The sequence below is a fragment of the Denticeps clupeoides genome, chromosome 1, assembly GCF_900700375.1.
Source record: "Denticeps clupeoides chromosome 1, fDenClu1.1, whole genome shotgun sequence".
NCBI classification, from domain to species: domain Eukaryota; kingdom Metazoa; phylum Chordata; class Actinopteri; order Clupeiformes; family Denticipitidae; genus Denticeps; species Denticeps clupeoides.
Window position 1 is genome coordinate 33,407,994 of NC_041707.1, and position 14,097 is coordinate 33,422,090.

General features: G+C 46.1%; 1 protein-coding gene across 2 annotated transcripts in view; it reads right to left on the minus strand.

Moving 5' to 3' along the window:
• The window catches only part of kif26ab (kinesin family member 26Ab), a 66,748-nt gene extending 53,559 nt beyond the window's left edge, over positions 1-13,189 (minus strand). For both annotated transcript variants that reach the window (XM_028983498.1, XM_028983491.1), the window contains exons 1-2: positions 13,061-13,189; positions 12,657-12,884 (exon numbers count right to left, since the gene is read on the minus strand). In XM_028983498.1, the coding sequence (XP_028839331.1) occupies positions 12,657-12,884; positions 13,061-13,102 (270 nt within the window). In that variant the 5' untranslated portion in view covers positions 13,103-13,189. The remainder of the gene's footprint in view (positions 1-12,656; positions 12,885-13,060) is intronic.
• Between the last annotated feature and the right edge of the window lie 908 nt (positions 13,190-14,097).

The window sequence follows — 14,097 nt, forward strand, 5'->3', positions numbered from 1 at the left end:
TCGGCCCATTGTTCGGGAGTTAATTGAGCCCTGACAGAATCTCACGTGTCGCTATGGGGGGTCGCTGCGGCAAACACACACATTTCATCACTGACACTCACTCGCGTTAGGCAAGAGCCAGCAAAACACAAAGCATGATTGTCAATGCATTACAGGCCACAGTTTACAAAGACTTTACAAACGTGCCACTTTTTCATTCAAATAATTCATGGATTTGATTTTAACAGCTTTTATGAATACTTCAACATACTACGTGGTATTATTCCGTTAAATGTTGAGGCAGAGACCAAGAATTACATTATGGATGAGGTTGTTATTGGAATATGGCAAGAAAACCATATGGAAAAAGTGTCAATCTGCCCAACCCCAGTCATAACAACACATCTTTTCTATGCTACAGTTTTCATTTATTACAATTTATTAATTGCTCGTGTCTCTGCATAACCCTTGTCCTCTGTTGCATCCTCATGAAATTATGTCAAGTCATTTCAAATATATTACAAAGAGATATATTTCATGAATCTTTGCATGTCAAAGCAGGCAGTGCAAAAAGCTCAAGGCTCAGCTGCATTTTGCCTGTGTGTTTGTGTGTGTGTGTGTGTGTGTGTGTGTGTGTGTGTGTGTGTGTTTCAAAAAAACTTTTTTCATGCTTCTGTGCTTTTTGAGGACACTTGTTTGTCCAAAATCCTGCCATACTCCCCGCTGGATGTGTGTGATGAGAGACTCAGATCTCGCCCAGGGTCAGACTCCTTGACTGGGAAACACTGGCTGTGACTTTCCTCTTCTCTCCTTCTGGGCACAAAGACCCGCAGGAATCTGAGCAAGGCCACAGACACAGGTGCAGGGTTCCCCTTCCGTCTTCTGAGGCCGCAGTTGCATTCCTCTGTGGGGACATAATGGCTATCGCTACAAAAGAAAAAGATGCCAAGGAACACATAAGGAAGTGCGTTTTGCGAACACAAACCACGAACCGAGGCATCGCGCTGGCAGGAGCCGATTTTAATCAGCTCTCGCTGATCCCGTGATCACAGCTGCAGCTGCTGAGCTCTCCATCCGACCGCTGCTGAGCTGACCTCCCACGCCAACCAGGAGCAGCAATTCGGCCTGCGCCGGGCGACTGGAGATAAGCAGGACGGGGTCGGATATTAACGGGGGTTTAAGCGACCGACTGGGAGGGGTAACATACTTTCACAGGCACGCCCTCGCGCAAACACCAACAAATAAATAATTAAAGTATATAAATAGATGAATTGCACAAGGCCGGGGCAGGCTTTAGTCTGAAAGGGCAGGGATTGTCCAGGGCAGACAACAATGTGCCTAAAATACACACACTGAGTCGTGCAGAGGTGGGCAGTGGGATTAATGGCCGTGCTTTTACAGCTATGCTGGAGCCGGTACCAGCTGCGTGGGAACGCAGTGGCCGGACCCCGTCCTCGTAAACCCAGCCGTGAGTTTAAGTGCCATTAAACACCACCAACTCGGCTGGACACCTTCTACAGTGACATCTTAACGCTTCCATGGCGACAGAGGGGCTCATTGGGAGTGACATCATAAACAATGGCCTTTTTTTTTTTTTTTTTTTTTTTTACTGTGACATCATAAATTGCCCAGTCGTAACAGGCTGCATAAAGGAGAACCTATTCTGGTGTGACATCATTAAGAGTGCAGTAACAATTGTATGGCCAATTCACAAGCATGTGTACTGCGACATCATAAACATCGCCAGCGCAACAATAGGAACAGGACCTAGCACCTTGCAGGAGAACACTTCGGTTGTGACATCATAAAGTGTCGTTACAGTAACACAATGGCTTCTCTGTCATTCATGTGCTGCTTGAGGAGAGTCGGCTGAAGATGCACTTTGTGTGTGGTGTGTAAGAGAGAGCGAGATCTACAATGTTAACCCCTCCTTTGCAAGAGCTGTAATCGGCACAAGCCCGGCAGAGTCCGAACCGTCTTGGCAAGTACAATTTTTGTTAAAGTTTGTGTTGGCTGACCGCTCATTGCTCACTGTGTTTGCAAGCTCGACCCGACCTGAGCCTGGCTAAAATGATACATATTGAGCCCGAACCTGACCCGGCCCAACCAAGGCCAAGATTTACAGCTCTATCCTGTGCTATGTAGGAAGAAAATGAATACTAGGGCTGTACATTACTACTCCAAAAACTGTTTTAAACTTTGTTTAAAAAGAATGTAAATCACTTTCAGGGTGCATTGTTCTTGACATCTATCTAATATTGCCATCGAGTCAGTAGGTTTCGTATCATGCTTTTTGTGGTATAGTTTATGTACAGTATGGTACAGTAAGAAATACTGGCAGTTAAATACTGAATTATGGGTCCTAAGAAGTGAGTGGTTCTACATTTACATTTTTACATTTACAGCATTTATCAGACGGCCTTATCCAGAGCAACTTACAATCAGTAGTTACAGGGACAGTCTCCCTGGAGCAATTTAGGGTTAAGTGTCTTGCTCAGGGACACAATGGTAGTAAGTGGGATTCGAACCCGGGTCTTCTGGTTCATAGGCGAGTGTGTTACCCACTAGGCTACTACCACCCACAATATTCTGCACAATATTCTTGTGCTGGAAGCTCTGTTGACTTGGCATGAATCAGTTTGTTTGTAGTTTATATTACGATCAATCAATCAATACTTATTTTTAAAGCACTTTATTACAATGTATGTTAGCACAAAGCACCTCATATTAGAACAGTGCTCATGGCCACTATTTAGCAAGCTAAAGGCAACAGTGGCAAGAAAAAATAAGAAATAGGAAGGATGTTCAGTGAGATGACAGCATATAGAGATTATTGTAATGTATTATGATGTAGTACTGAGGTAGAATATTAGAGTTCTAGCAGATGAGTATCAGATGGAATCAGCTTATGACTTTTAAAGGCAAAAGAGGGAAATCCATAGAGGCCAAAACATCCTATATCAAACAATGAAATAATTAAGAGGTTCTTAGATTGCACCGATTTTATGGCAGGACATAGATTGCAAATCACTGCCATTATGGCCACTTTGTAAGCTTTGTACACCCCCAAACAGACACACGGAGAGAGTAGTTATTAAACTCATTAGGGATCATTATAGTCTGTCATTACCCCCAAATACTGTCTGGCAGTGCTAGTTGTTGACCTGTTGTGTAAAGGATCCAGGAGTCGCAGTGTCTGGGTATGCGCAGGTGTGTAGGGCGTTCTGTGTGAGCACGTGTGTGTGGTCCTTAAAGTAATAGCTCTCTTCGGCAGCAGGGACACAAATCCAGAGAATCTGAATCACCATCAATGAGCACCAGTAATCTGGGAAAAGGCATCAGGAGGCTCTAATTAATGGGCAATAAAAGGATAATATATATAGCAGAGAGTTTTCTAATCAGCGAGACCACAGTCCTGTAGGCTACATTGTAAAAATGAAAACCTTACTTTAGTTTAATACTTGAACTTCATAAACGCATTGCGCTCATAAAATGCTAAAAATAAAAAAAACATTAAAATAATACTTCAGGACAGTCTATCAAACATCTGTCAAACATATACACATAAAGTGTATATGATGTATTCTACATTCCTGTCTTTTTACTTTATAATTTAATTCATAATGGATCTGAAAATTATAAATGAATGTTGAATGAGGCAGTTTATTAATACCTAGACTCTTCTTTTTGGCTTGCTTTCATTTCTGATAATGACCGCCCAATGTGTTCAGTCCTGTTTACAGAGAAGGGAATAAAGTGAGGTATGGAAAAGGTGTAATTGTTCGTTTAGATTTACATTTACGTTATCCAGAGCGATTTACAACGTGCTTTCAAGTTACCATCACTGAAGTGATCAGTTCCGGTCCCCAACTATGAATACAACTTTTTATTCACTCTGTTGTAGGTTCTGTACACAAGTTTGACAATAAGAAAGTTACAAGTTAATCTAAATATTCTCTAAAGAGGAAGGTCTTGGGCTGCTGTTTGAAGAAGTGACTGAGCTATTCTGACCTCAAGGCGAAGTTCATTCCAACACCGAGGGGCCAATACGGAGAAGAGTCTAGCTGAGTGTCTTCCTTTTACCTTCAGAGATGGAGGGACCAGGCGAGCAGTACTGGAGGCTCGGAGTATACGAGGTGCAGTGCGAGGTGTAATAAGGGCTGTGAGGTAGGATGGTGCTACTCCATGTTTGGCTTTGTAGGCCAGCATCAGTATTTTGAACCTGATGCGTGCAGCTACTGGGAGCCAGTGGAGGGAACGTAGCAGAGGGGTGGTGTGGGAGAATTTGGGAAGGTTGAAGATCAGATCGTGCTGCTGCATTTTGTATGAGTTGTAGAGGTCGGATGGTACTTAGAGGTAGACCAGCTAGAAGGTAGTTGCAGTAGTCCAGTCGTGAGATTACTAAGGACTGAATCAGTATCTGGGTGACCTGGGTTGACAGATAAGGGCGGATTCGTCTGATATTGCAGAGAAGGAATCTACATGAGCGGGAAAGGTTGCTGATGTGAGTCGAGAAGGAGTTTAAGGAGATTAAGTTTTTCAGTTTGCTTCCATGTTTTATAGCTCCCTGTCTGACAGTCCTGCTCCCCAGGGTAACCACTGTGTAAGAAAATCATCTACAGTAACACCATGCTTTCAGATCTTCTGTGCTTCTGCAGGGCACAGAGGTCAAAGTGCCTCAAATGACTGACACTTCATGGGTTCAGACTCGGTGTGAGTTGGTCCCTAAGGCAGAGCACAAGCTCGCAAAATCCAAATGCACCCCACCTATGCAGACACGCATGTTCAGTCCAGGAGAGAGCAGACAGGATAAGCACCGCCACAGAATTCCTCTGTCGAGAGATTGAAGACCCAGTGAAAGTCAATACCCCTGAGAGTACCTGCCAGATACACAATCACTCACATACACACACTTGCATTCTGGTCACACAGGAAGCCAGCGTCTGACCACAAGCCTTTTCACTCGGTGTCCTTCATCATTCATCCCCACTGCTAACCACGTCGTATTCACAGCCCCTTTAACAAGCCCCGCAATCAACTATCCCAGGGTCTACTGGCTGTGTCGTGAAAGCGATTAGCTGTCACATGTGACACACCACAGCACAGCACCCAGTGCACACAGTGAAATGTGGTCTCTTCATTTAACCCATCACCCTTGGTGAACAGTGGGTGGCCATGACAGGCGCCCGGGGAGAAGTGTGTGAGGACGGCGCTTTTCTCAGTGGCACCTCAGCCTTCTGATTACGAGTCAGCGATTAATGTAGGTTCTACGAAGAGATAATTTTGGACTCAGACTCTCCAGTATTCTTCACTACTGTGTCATTGTTCTGAAATGCATAGGACAATACAAAGAATAAATATCAGATCCCAAAGACAACACTCAAGTTGTCACACAAACTCCCATACACACATGGGACACACTCAGCCATGAAAAAAGACGGTGGTGGACTCATAATAGTCATTTTTCGTAGGCTGCACAGTGTGCTGTGTACCACAATCACAATCACTTCCCTTTCACTTTCAACAGAAGATTTAAAGAGGTTCTGCATATTGTGCATTTCCAAAATTGCCTCGGGAATGACAGACAACATCAAGTGTAAAGCTGAACATGAGGGACGCCTTCGATCTGCTGAAGGATGGCATCCCATCCTGCAGCTGGCATTTAGTTTTGTTTGCTGAACAAAATTACAGAGCCTCCGTAATCCACCCACTTAGCGCCGTCTTACCGCTCATCAGCTGCTATTGTCAGGAAGCTGCTCATTGGCTCGTTTGTCTACCCACGGCGAGTGCTTTTGTGCGGCTAAATGGAGGCAGGAAACACAAACCAGCTACATTACATTGATCTTCCCAGTGGCTTCAATTAGAAAGCCAGTGTTTATAACTACAGGCTATTTGTACATTTGTACACTGTCGGACACATCGAAACACACACACACACACACACACACACACACACACACACACACACACACACACTCTCACTACTGAGTCGTTATCATCTATTTTGGCTCTCGACCTCGGTTTGCTTTGGCAGCCATTTCCTCTGTGCCAGTCATGCCAAGTCAGCATGGGCATTTAAAAGCCTGATGATGGTCGAACGCAAGCTCATCCAGTCTGAGAAATAAACGAAGAGTGTCTAGCAGATACTGGCTGCCAACTTCTTCTTTCTGTAGGTGGATTTTGTTTACGTCTGGCTTATACTTCAGAGCCAAAGTGCTGCTTCTGGAGAGCTGGGTTAAATTCAGCATGGTCAACAGTAATGGCAGGTTTATTGGATTATGAAATTGGCTACAAGGCCCTACAAAAACTTCATTTGAGTCAAGGGCCATCGGCGAATCAATACCAAGTGGCTGCGAGAGATCTCTTGTATCCTACGATGAAGTATTCCCATTCTGATATGGGTGGTGTCCCTACCCACAGGAAACCAAGTATCACCAATGCTTGAATGGAGGTTTATGAGAACAAACATCGGCAGGTATCAATCCACTCAAAACCTGTTGGAAGGACATCTTAGACGGAATCTCTAGCACCATTATCAAACGTTGAAAGAATGGATCATTCCTACAGCATGTAAGGCCATGCTTATTTGGCTGAAAGTCCCTACTGGGACCTCTACACTGGAAGGGTTAAATCCAAAGAGGCAAACGATGGCATTGATAAACTTGACCATATAAATTACCCACAAGGGCCACTTGAGGAGGCCGATTTTGACATCTCCCCTGGTGTTGTGGGCCTGTGGGTACATAATGAAGACTATGGCATGTCCATAACCATTGTACCTCATGTTGACTTTAAACAAAAGCAAAAGAAAGCATAAAAGGGCCGGTTCTTGTCCACTCATAGTAATCACTAATGCCACTGATCAAAGGATCAAAAAGGGGGAATGTTTGCTCCAATCTGATTGGGACACAAAGGGAATCTGCAGTGTACACTGGAAGCCCTCCCTGTTCTCAAAGAGACAGCGCCCAGCGAATAGCGCTTGTAGGGATGGTACATATCCCAGCCGGGCCTGCAGCCTGTGCAGAGGCCCATATTAAGCAGACAGGCCAACGCGTGGAGAATTCCAGGATGGGATCGTCTCTCCAGCCAGTGTATGCGAGGTCCCACAGAGCTAAACAAGCACAACACACAACAACACAACCTGTTTCCTGTGATCCGCCCTTCGCAGCGGAGATGTTTCCTCTTGTTGTTGCCAGAGTGCAGCGTGGTCCGGGGGAGCCATGGGCCCACGATATTATTTCCCTCTTTATTACATCTTTCATTACTAGTCCCTCTGGTCCAAACTCCTCCCGCTGCACAAGCAATCGCAATATATCAAACACCACCCCGCAATCCACACACAGTTGTGAAATTAACATAAAATTATGAAACAGAAGCTCTAAAAACCCACCGAGATTTAATTACGTTTTCGAGATGTCCCTTTCTCTAAGCCCCTTGGATGTTCCCGCTTCCCCTCACAGCCCACACCGCAGTGTGATGGATGTCTGCTGTACCTCCTCGGCACTGTTTGACATCAGATTATTGCGCAGCAATTTAATATGGTACATAAGACATAAAGTGCAGCCACGCCAAGGCTGCATGGTCGGAAAGGGAAGGCTGTGAGAACACACACTCTGTCTGGGCTCCTGCTCTTTGGTGCCTTGTGTGTGTCTGTGTGTGTGTGTGTTTAGAACAAATGCAGCAGCTATTCCGGTATCTTGCATACACTTTGTTCCACAATAGGGGAAAATTTAGCTTCGTGTGCGCATGTTAGAAATAATGAAAGGTTTGAGACTGATGTTTGCATGGATGTGATTTAGAACGTGCAAATGCCTGAGGGGAGTCTCTCAGCCTCTTTGTTGAATAGCCTCTGACCTTCCTGTCATTGCGCATACTCTTTACCGTGATATGGGGTTTCCGAAAAGAGTCTTCACAAAGAAGGGGGAAAAACGTGGCAGAATTTCTCCCATTGTGCGGGCAATCGAAACTCCTCCGCGCTGTTCGGCTCAGGTGATCAAAACGCACGAGATCCATTTCCGAAGGGAAGAAACACAACCTCGGCTCAAATGATCTGTTCCCCTCCATTTCGAAGCAAACCACAGTCCCTACTATATTAATGTGCGAGCTGTGCTCTCTTTTGCTGTCAGGGGAGTCTGATGGAATGGTCCAGCTGCACCCAGCTGCATCACTCACCATGGCAACCGCGGAAATTTTTCATCTTCCAATTTATAAACAAATTACACACAATGTACATTCCCATGACCACTGAACAGGAACATGGGTACACACACGGAAACCAAGCAAACACTAATGCATTTTTTTTCTATAATCAATGCAAACTAATGTATAGGTATTAAAAATCACAAATGAATAATATCACTGTCATGTAAACTTTTGCACAGCGTACCCTTATCAAAAGGCATTTGATGAAGTTCCCACTACAAGAAGAAATTCCTAAGAAGTTTAAAATAATATCAACATAAAAATAAATTATATTTAAAAACCTATTCAAAAATATACAGTCGTGAATATCAACGTGAGGGAGAAAAATCCCTGCATTTATGAAGACAGTTTGAACAGACAGAGAAAACAAAGGCACATGTGCCCCCAGTGGCCAGGACCTGTCATTGCGCCGTCTATTCACTCGGAGCCAGGCTTCCACTGTCATTTGGGCAACTTTTCCGTTTCTCTCAGTTTAAAGCACATTTCATCAGGTGCAAGGAAAGACATTTATTAATCGCCAAAAGGTCAACTGACAAACAAGCCCGAGCACCAGTGTGCACACCAACACATGCGAACATGCACACCCTTGCCACTAGCAATTCACCTTGATTTATGGAATGACAGTAAGCAATGAGAGTCATCAAGAGTCATCAACCTTTCATTTCTGACATCATTACTGTTATATTAACCTCTGTTAACATTTTGCTTGTGTCCAGTGCGAGAGGTGAGATAAGAACGGTAAGAAAAATATGGTGCTCCTGCTTTCATTCTACGGGCAATCAATGTGCTCTTTGGATAAATGGGGTTTGAAAGAATTTTCCCAGTAAAGCTTGAATCTGAAACTCTAGCACGTCATGGCCTTAGGGTGACCTTCATTGGCATACAGGAGAACCACAATTGCCTGAAGCAGAACTCCTTGATCTATGTATTTTCACGTCACTTCTGCCGTCCAGTGCTGTCCATTTCATGGCTTAATCGTACGCCAAAGCAATTAGTCCACTATAACTAATTTAATGATTCATTTGGCAAAATTAGGCAACTAACCCTGAACTAAGTACAGCTCGTGACGGAATGATACCTGCGAGAGCACCTGACAGATTTATGAGCGCTGCTGAATATTTTGTGGAACGGCCCAGCCCTGTACGTTTGGGAAAAAGCAGTTTAACAATAGCTATTAGAAATCTTCTTGCATGATAAAAAAAAAAAAAAAAAGCCGTTGAACTTTTTTCTTCTATTTACTGGAATCATAAGAAGGGCGGAAAGAAAATTCCTGTTAACTCACATTGAACATAAATCACATATGAATATGCCAGTCATATTGCATAAGTGAAAATGTAACCTTTTCAGTGCAGCACTGTTGGGCGGATTGTACCTGCAAACGTGAAGCGACCGAACAAGTTTATAACGAGTTTATGTCTTTTGGCACTTCAGTCCAAATCTTTTATCAGTGGACTGGTGCAACAAGCTGCCTGTTTTAAACAGATATATGAAATTAATTAAGTAATTAATTAATTAGTTAATTAAACAAGGTCCACCCAACCAAACCCATTTCCTGGGATTCTGTCTCATGTCACCCAATGTCCAGTGACCTTTAACATGTGAAACAAGCACAAAGTCTCAGCTCAGGTGCTTTTGGTGTCGCCAGGCTTCATATGAGTACCAGTACCAAAAACAAACCAGTAAGGTCATGTGACAAAATGATCAGAATGCATAAAAACTGAAAGTGGGAAAAACGTTTTTAAGAATCATTTGGCCTCGTCTGTCCTCGGGGCCTTCACTCTCATTTTGAAGTGGTGAACAAAGACGGGGTCTAGGCTTCCGATTTCAGCCGCAGTATCGAGTGACGGACGGATAAGTCCGCACTAACCTGCAGATAGCTCTTCTCCGGTTCGCGGCGAGGACTTAACCCTTCTTAATGCGCGCGGCAACATGAGGCTCGGCGGTGGGCACGGCAACGCAGCGGCCTGTTGTTTACCAATGCAAAGGCAAAAAGAAAAGAGGGAGGGAGAGAGAGGGAGAGAGCGAGAGAGGGATAAAAAAATCGTCTCAGAGCAGACGATTAATCAGCAGTTGGTGACACCAAATATGGAAGGAAGTAGTGGAGAAGGAAAGGTGACGTTCTCGGACGCTGGGTATATTAGCCAGGTGTGAGAAGTGCTGAAAGTTTCCGTAATTACGGTGGCCGTAGAACTTAGACACGATCCTAAAGTCTCCGGGTAATGCGACACGGACGTACTGACATGAAGGATTGCGTCTAGGACAAGGAGTGCCGTCGCTGTTTAGCCGAAGACGAATTGACCAAGGCCGAGCCGCGCATTGCGCAACGCGCCACACATGTGCACAGCCTGTACTCAGGCATTGTGAGAGGTTAAGCGCTCGAGCATTTAGCACTTGATCCGGTGGCAAGTTCCCTCATTGTGTTGTGTGCGAGGAATTTCAGTTGAGACATTCATCACGTCTTGAACGCTGCAGCCGGCGTGCGAAAGAGAAAAAAAAAAAAGAGCATCTGGGGCAAGAGGCTCAGAGCGTTGTACGAAACGAACAGGCCATTTCCCGCAGCTCGGCGGGGAAAAAACATCATCAGACAAACGTCAGCAAGAGACGGTGTTAGGAGTGCTGATGGGACTTCGTCGCCGTGGTGGTCCATGCTGAGGACCTGGATTCCAGGACATTCTTCTACAGAAGCAAACTTTGGGAAAGCTGCCTCAGAGCACTGAATTAAGACAAATGATGAACGACGCCAATCATCATTAATTCCACATGGGAAGAAGAACCTGCCTGATGACCTGGGCGCAGCTCCCGCTCTCTCAGCGTACTCCGCGTTGACCCTCCTGGCCTGGGTGTGGGCAGCGAGAGGAAGGACGTACATGAAAGCGCCTCCGCCATTCCAGGTCAGGCTTTGTGGCCGTGGGCTCATTCATGGCCAATTTCCTTCTGAAGTTTCCCTCAAGTACAGTGGGCTCATTCAGCCCCGCACAGACTTGGCCTTAGTGCACCGCCTGGCCGCGGTTCAAACTGTAAAGGTCGGCTGAACTCCTGGAAGGGTGACAGGGCGCCTTAGGAGGAGGTTCACATGGAGCTGAGAAGCAGGACGCGTCACCAACCTCTTTTGTGCTTTCCGTGCGATACTGGCTGAACCGCGGAACTTGACAGAAGCCTCGAAGCACAGCGGCGCCGCAGGTCAGAATTCGTACGCCAATGTCATGTGTGTGACACCGTTTACAAGGTGGCACGCTTTTATCCTGCCAAGGAGTTCGAACCCCGGACCAGGTGGGCCGGCTGAACCCTCGGCAAGACAACGGACCCTTTCTACTCCAGACGGGAAGAAACCGATACATCCAGGCCGGCTCTCCCACGTCCTTGTGTGCTTTACTTGAGCCATCCAACCATGATTAGTTGATGTATGCACATCTGGGGATCAGCTCAGGGGACCCGCCCACTGGCCCAAAAACTGCCACAGAGCCTGAAGCGAGGGAACACAAAGCCCTTTCTGTCCTCTCTGGTCACCTGGCCCATCCCAGGGATCGTAATCCAAACCAAGCACGGGACCCTCTCCTCAAATACCACGCGGGGGGCGGGGGGCTGGAGTGGAGGAAACAACCCAGTCTAGCTCAAGCTTCAAAGCAGACAACAATGAAAAAGTCTCCGGCCTGCATCCGACAGTGGTGGGAATTCGCTGCAGGTTGGGCAGGAATCGCTCGCATGTGTTGTTGAAGGTCAGCTGGGTTCCGACCAGCCCCCCGCCCCAGACCGCTGCACTAGCGGACCTGGCTGTTTTCTCCCTCCGTAAAGCTGACAGACAAGGAGCGAGATAAGCATTGTTTCCCCAGAACAATGGGCCACTTCCAAGAGTTTTCTGTTTAAATCTCCCAGACTCTGGCGCCCTAAGCTGTGTTAACAAGTGTGTGAAAGTCAGCAAGGGGCTGCAGGGCGAGAAGGACCTACTCCAACAACCCCGCCCACCTCCCTTTCTTTCGTTACTGACATGTGAAGACAATTTACCCGGTGAGGTGAAACACTGAACTTTTACTTCAGGATACACAGAACTTTTACTTTAGGATACAGAAAGTGTTGGAAGCGTGGTGTGATGATGCATGGTTTTACACTCTTAAGTAAAATCTGTTCATTCGACCCCGTATTTATACTATGTGTTTGAAGTATTCAGCATCTGAGAAGCTTTTGTTTTTTGGAGTCGCCCACAGAATATAACAGAATGAAAGAAGAAAATTAAATCATGATCTCTTATCATGTTGATTTATTGTACCACCCCTAGTTTGGATGTCTGTTGCTGTGATCCCCTTCGCTGCAATCATCGGTGGTTTTTCAAGTCTGACCATGAATATTAATACTTCATATACAGCATGTACTGCAAAATGTCGCTATGGCAAGTTCAGGGGAGGTCAAGGGTCCCTTAATAGTGATTGACAGGCATTCTATCTACTTATATCTACTAAACTATAGAAGAGTGGCATTACCTTCAGTGAACCCGGGTCAGACAAGGCGAGCGCCTGCCTCTTCAGCTCGGCCACCTTGGCGTGACACCGCTTGCACAGGTCAGGGTGGCCCGGGTCCCCCGGTTCCAGCTCGGAGACGCTCACCGACCCCGCGCCCTCCGGAGGGGGGCGGCGGTCCCATGGCGCGTCCTCCAGAGAAGGGAGCCTCTTCCTCGGGCCGAGCTCCTCTCCGCCCGGACCCCCCTCAACCTTCGCCATGCAATGGAAGCAAGTGAGAGAGAAACGAGGGAGTGAGCGCTGGGACACGTGTTGCGCTTTTTTTTTTTTTAAATGCTGTGAAAGTGAAAAGCGACTTAATTTCTTTTCTTTTTCTTTTTTTTTTTATATTTTTTTTTTTTACTTTTTACGCGACGGTGTACACTTACGGTGACCCCCAGCCCCGACCCCCTGAGAAAAGGGGCATCCATGCCGTCTCCGAGTCTCAGCAACACTTTCGTTTACAGTTCACCCCCAAACTTTGTTCGCTCGCGTATCGGCCGCGCGGTCATTTGTTCATGAAAAGTTACAAACTAAAAAAAGAAAAGGAAAGAAACGCGTTGAAGTCCTCGCTGCAGAGCGCGCCGCCGGTTCCCATGGCGGGCGGGCGAAGTGGGGCGGTGGGCGGGGCCGGGCGGCGACGCGCTTTACCGGCCGGAGCGCCGAACACGTGACCGGGGGGGGACTGTGGAATTGTGGACAATTCAATTAAAAAGGGTTTTTAAAATGGAGCTGGGGCTTCACAGAGCAAATCGACGATTACACTTTAGAAGGCAGCAGATGGAAAACTAATTAACTAATTAATGTGTGTTCCACAAATATACATTTAAAAAAGCACTAATAAATAGCAGACGCGGCTCGAGGTGTTCTATGACGTCACCTCCCCGCACGCTGCTCCGTCGCACGCGGCGCGCGTCGCGTTGTCGCACGCCGCTCTGGCGCCATCATCTGGCCAGTTCAAGGAACTGACGCGACAGTAAAAAAAAAAAAACGAGTGAGACGCGCCAGTAAAAATGTTAAATATTTAATTTTTGAACGTTTGAATATTTCATGACGAAAGAAGGCTCGGGGGGTCACATGACGAAATGTCAAAGGGTAGACTAGTTCCCCAGCCCCGCGCTAACCCACTTCCAGCCCTTTGTTTCTTCAGGAGCAACTAGTAGGTCATTGAAATAATTCTCATTTTTATAAAAACTCATAATACAGACAGATCGCTTTTGTTTTGTATTTAGGTAGTGTTTTCTCCGCTTATAAATGTTAGATATTGCATGCTTAACGAAAAATATTTCCCGTTAGGGTGTTACTCTGTAATCGGATTTTAAGGGGAAAGTTGGCTGAATTCCGTCCACGTGACGCGGTAGAATTAAACGCAGTCGGACCTGATGACCGCGGGATTGTCCCGATTAGGCGCCGCGTTAATTGCTTC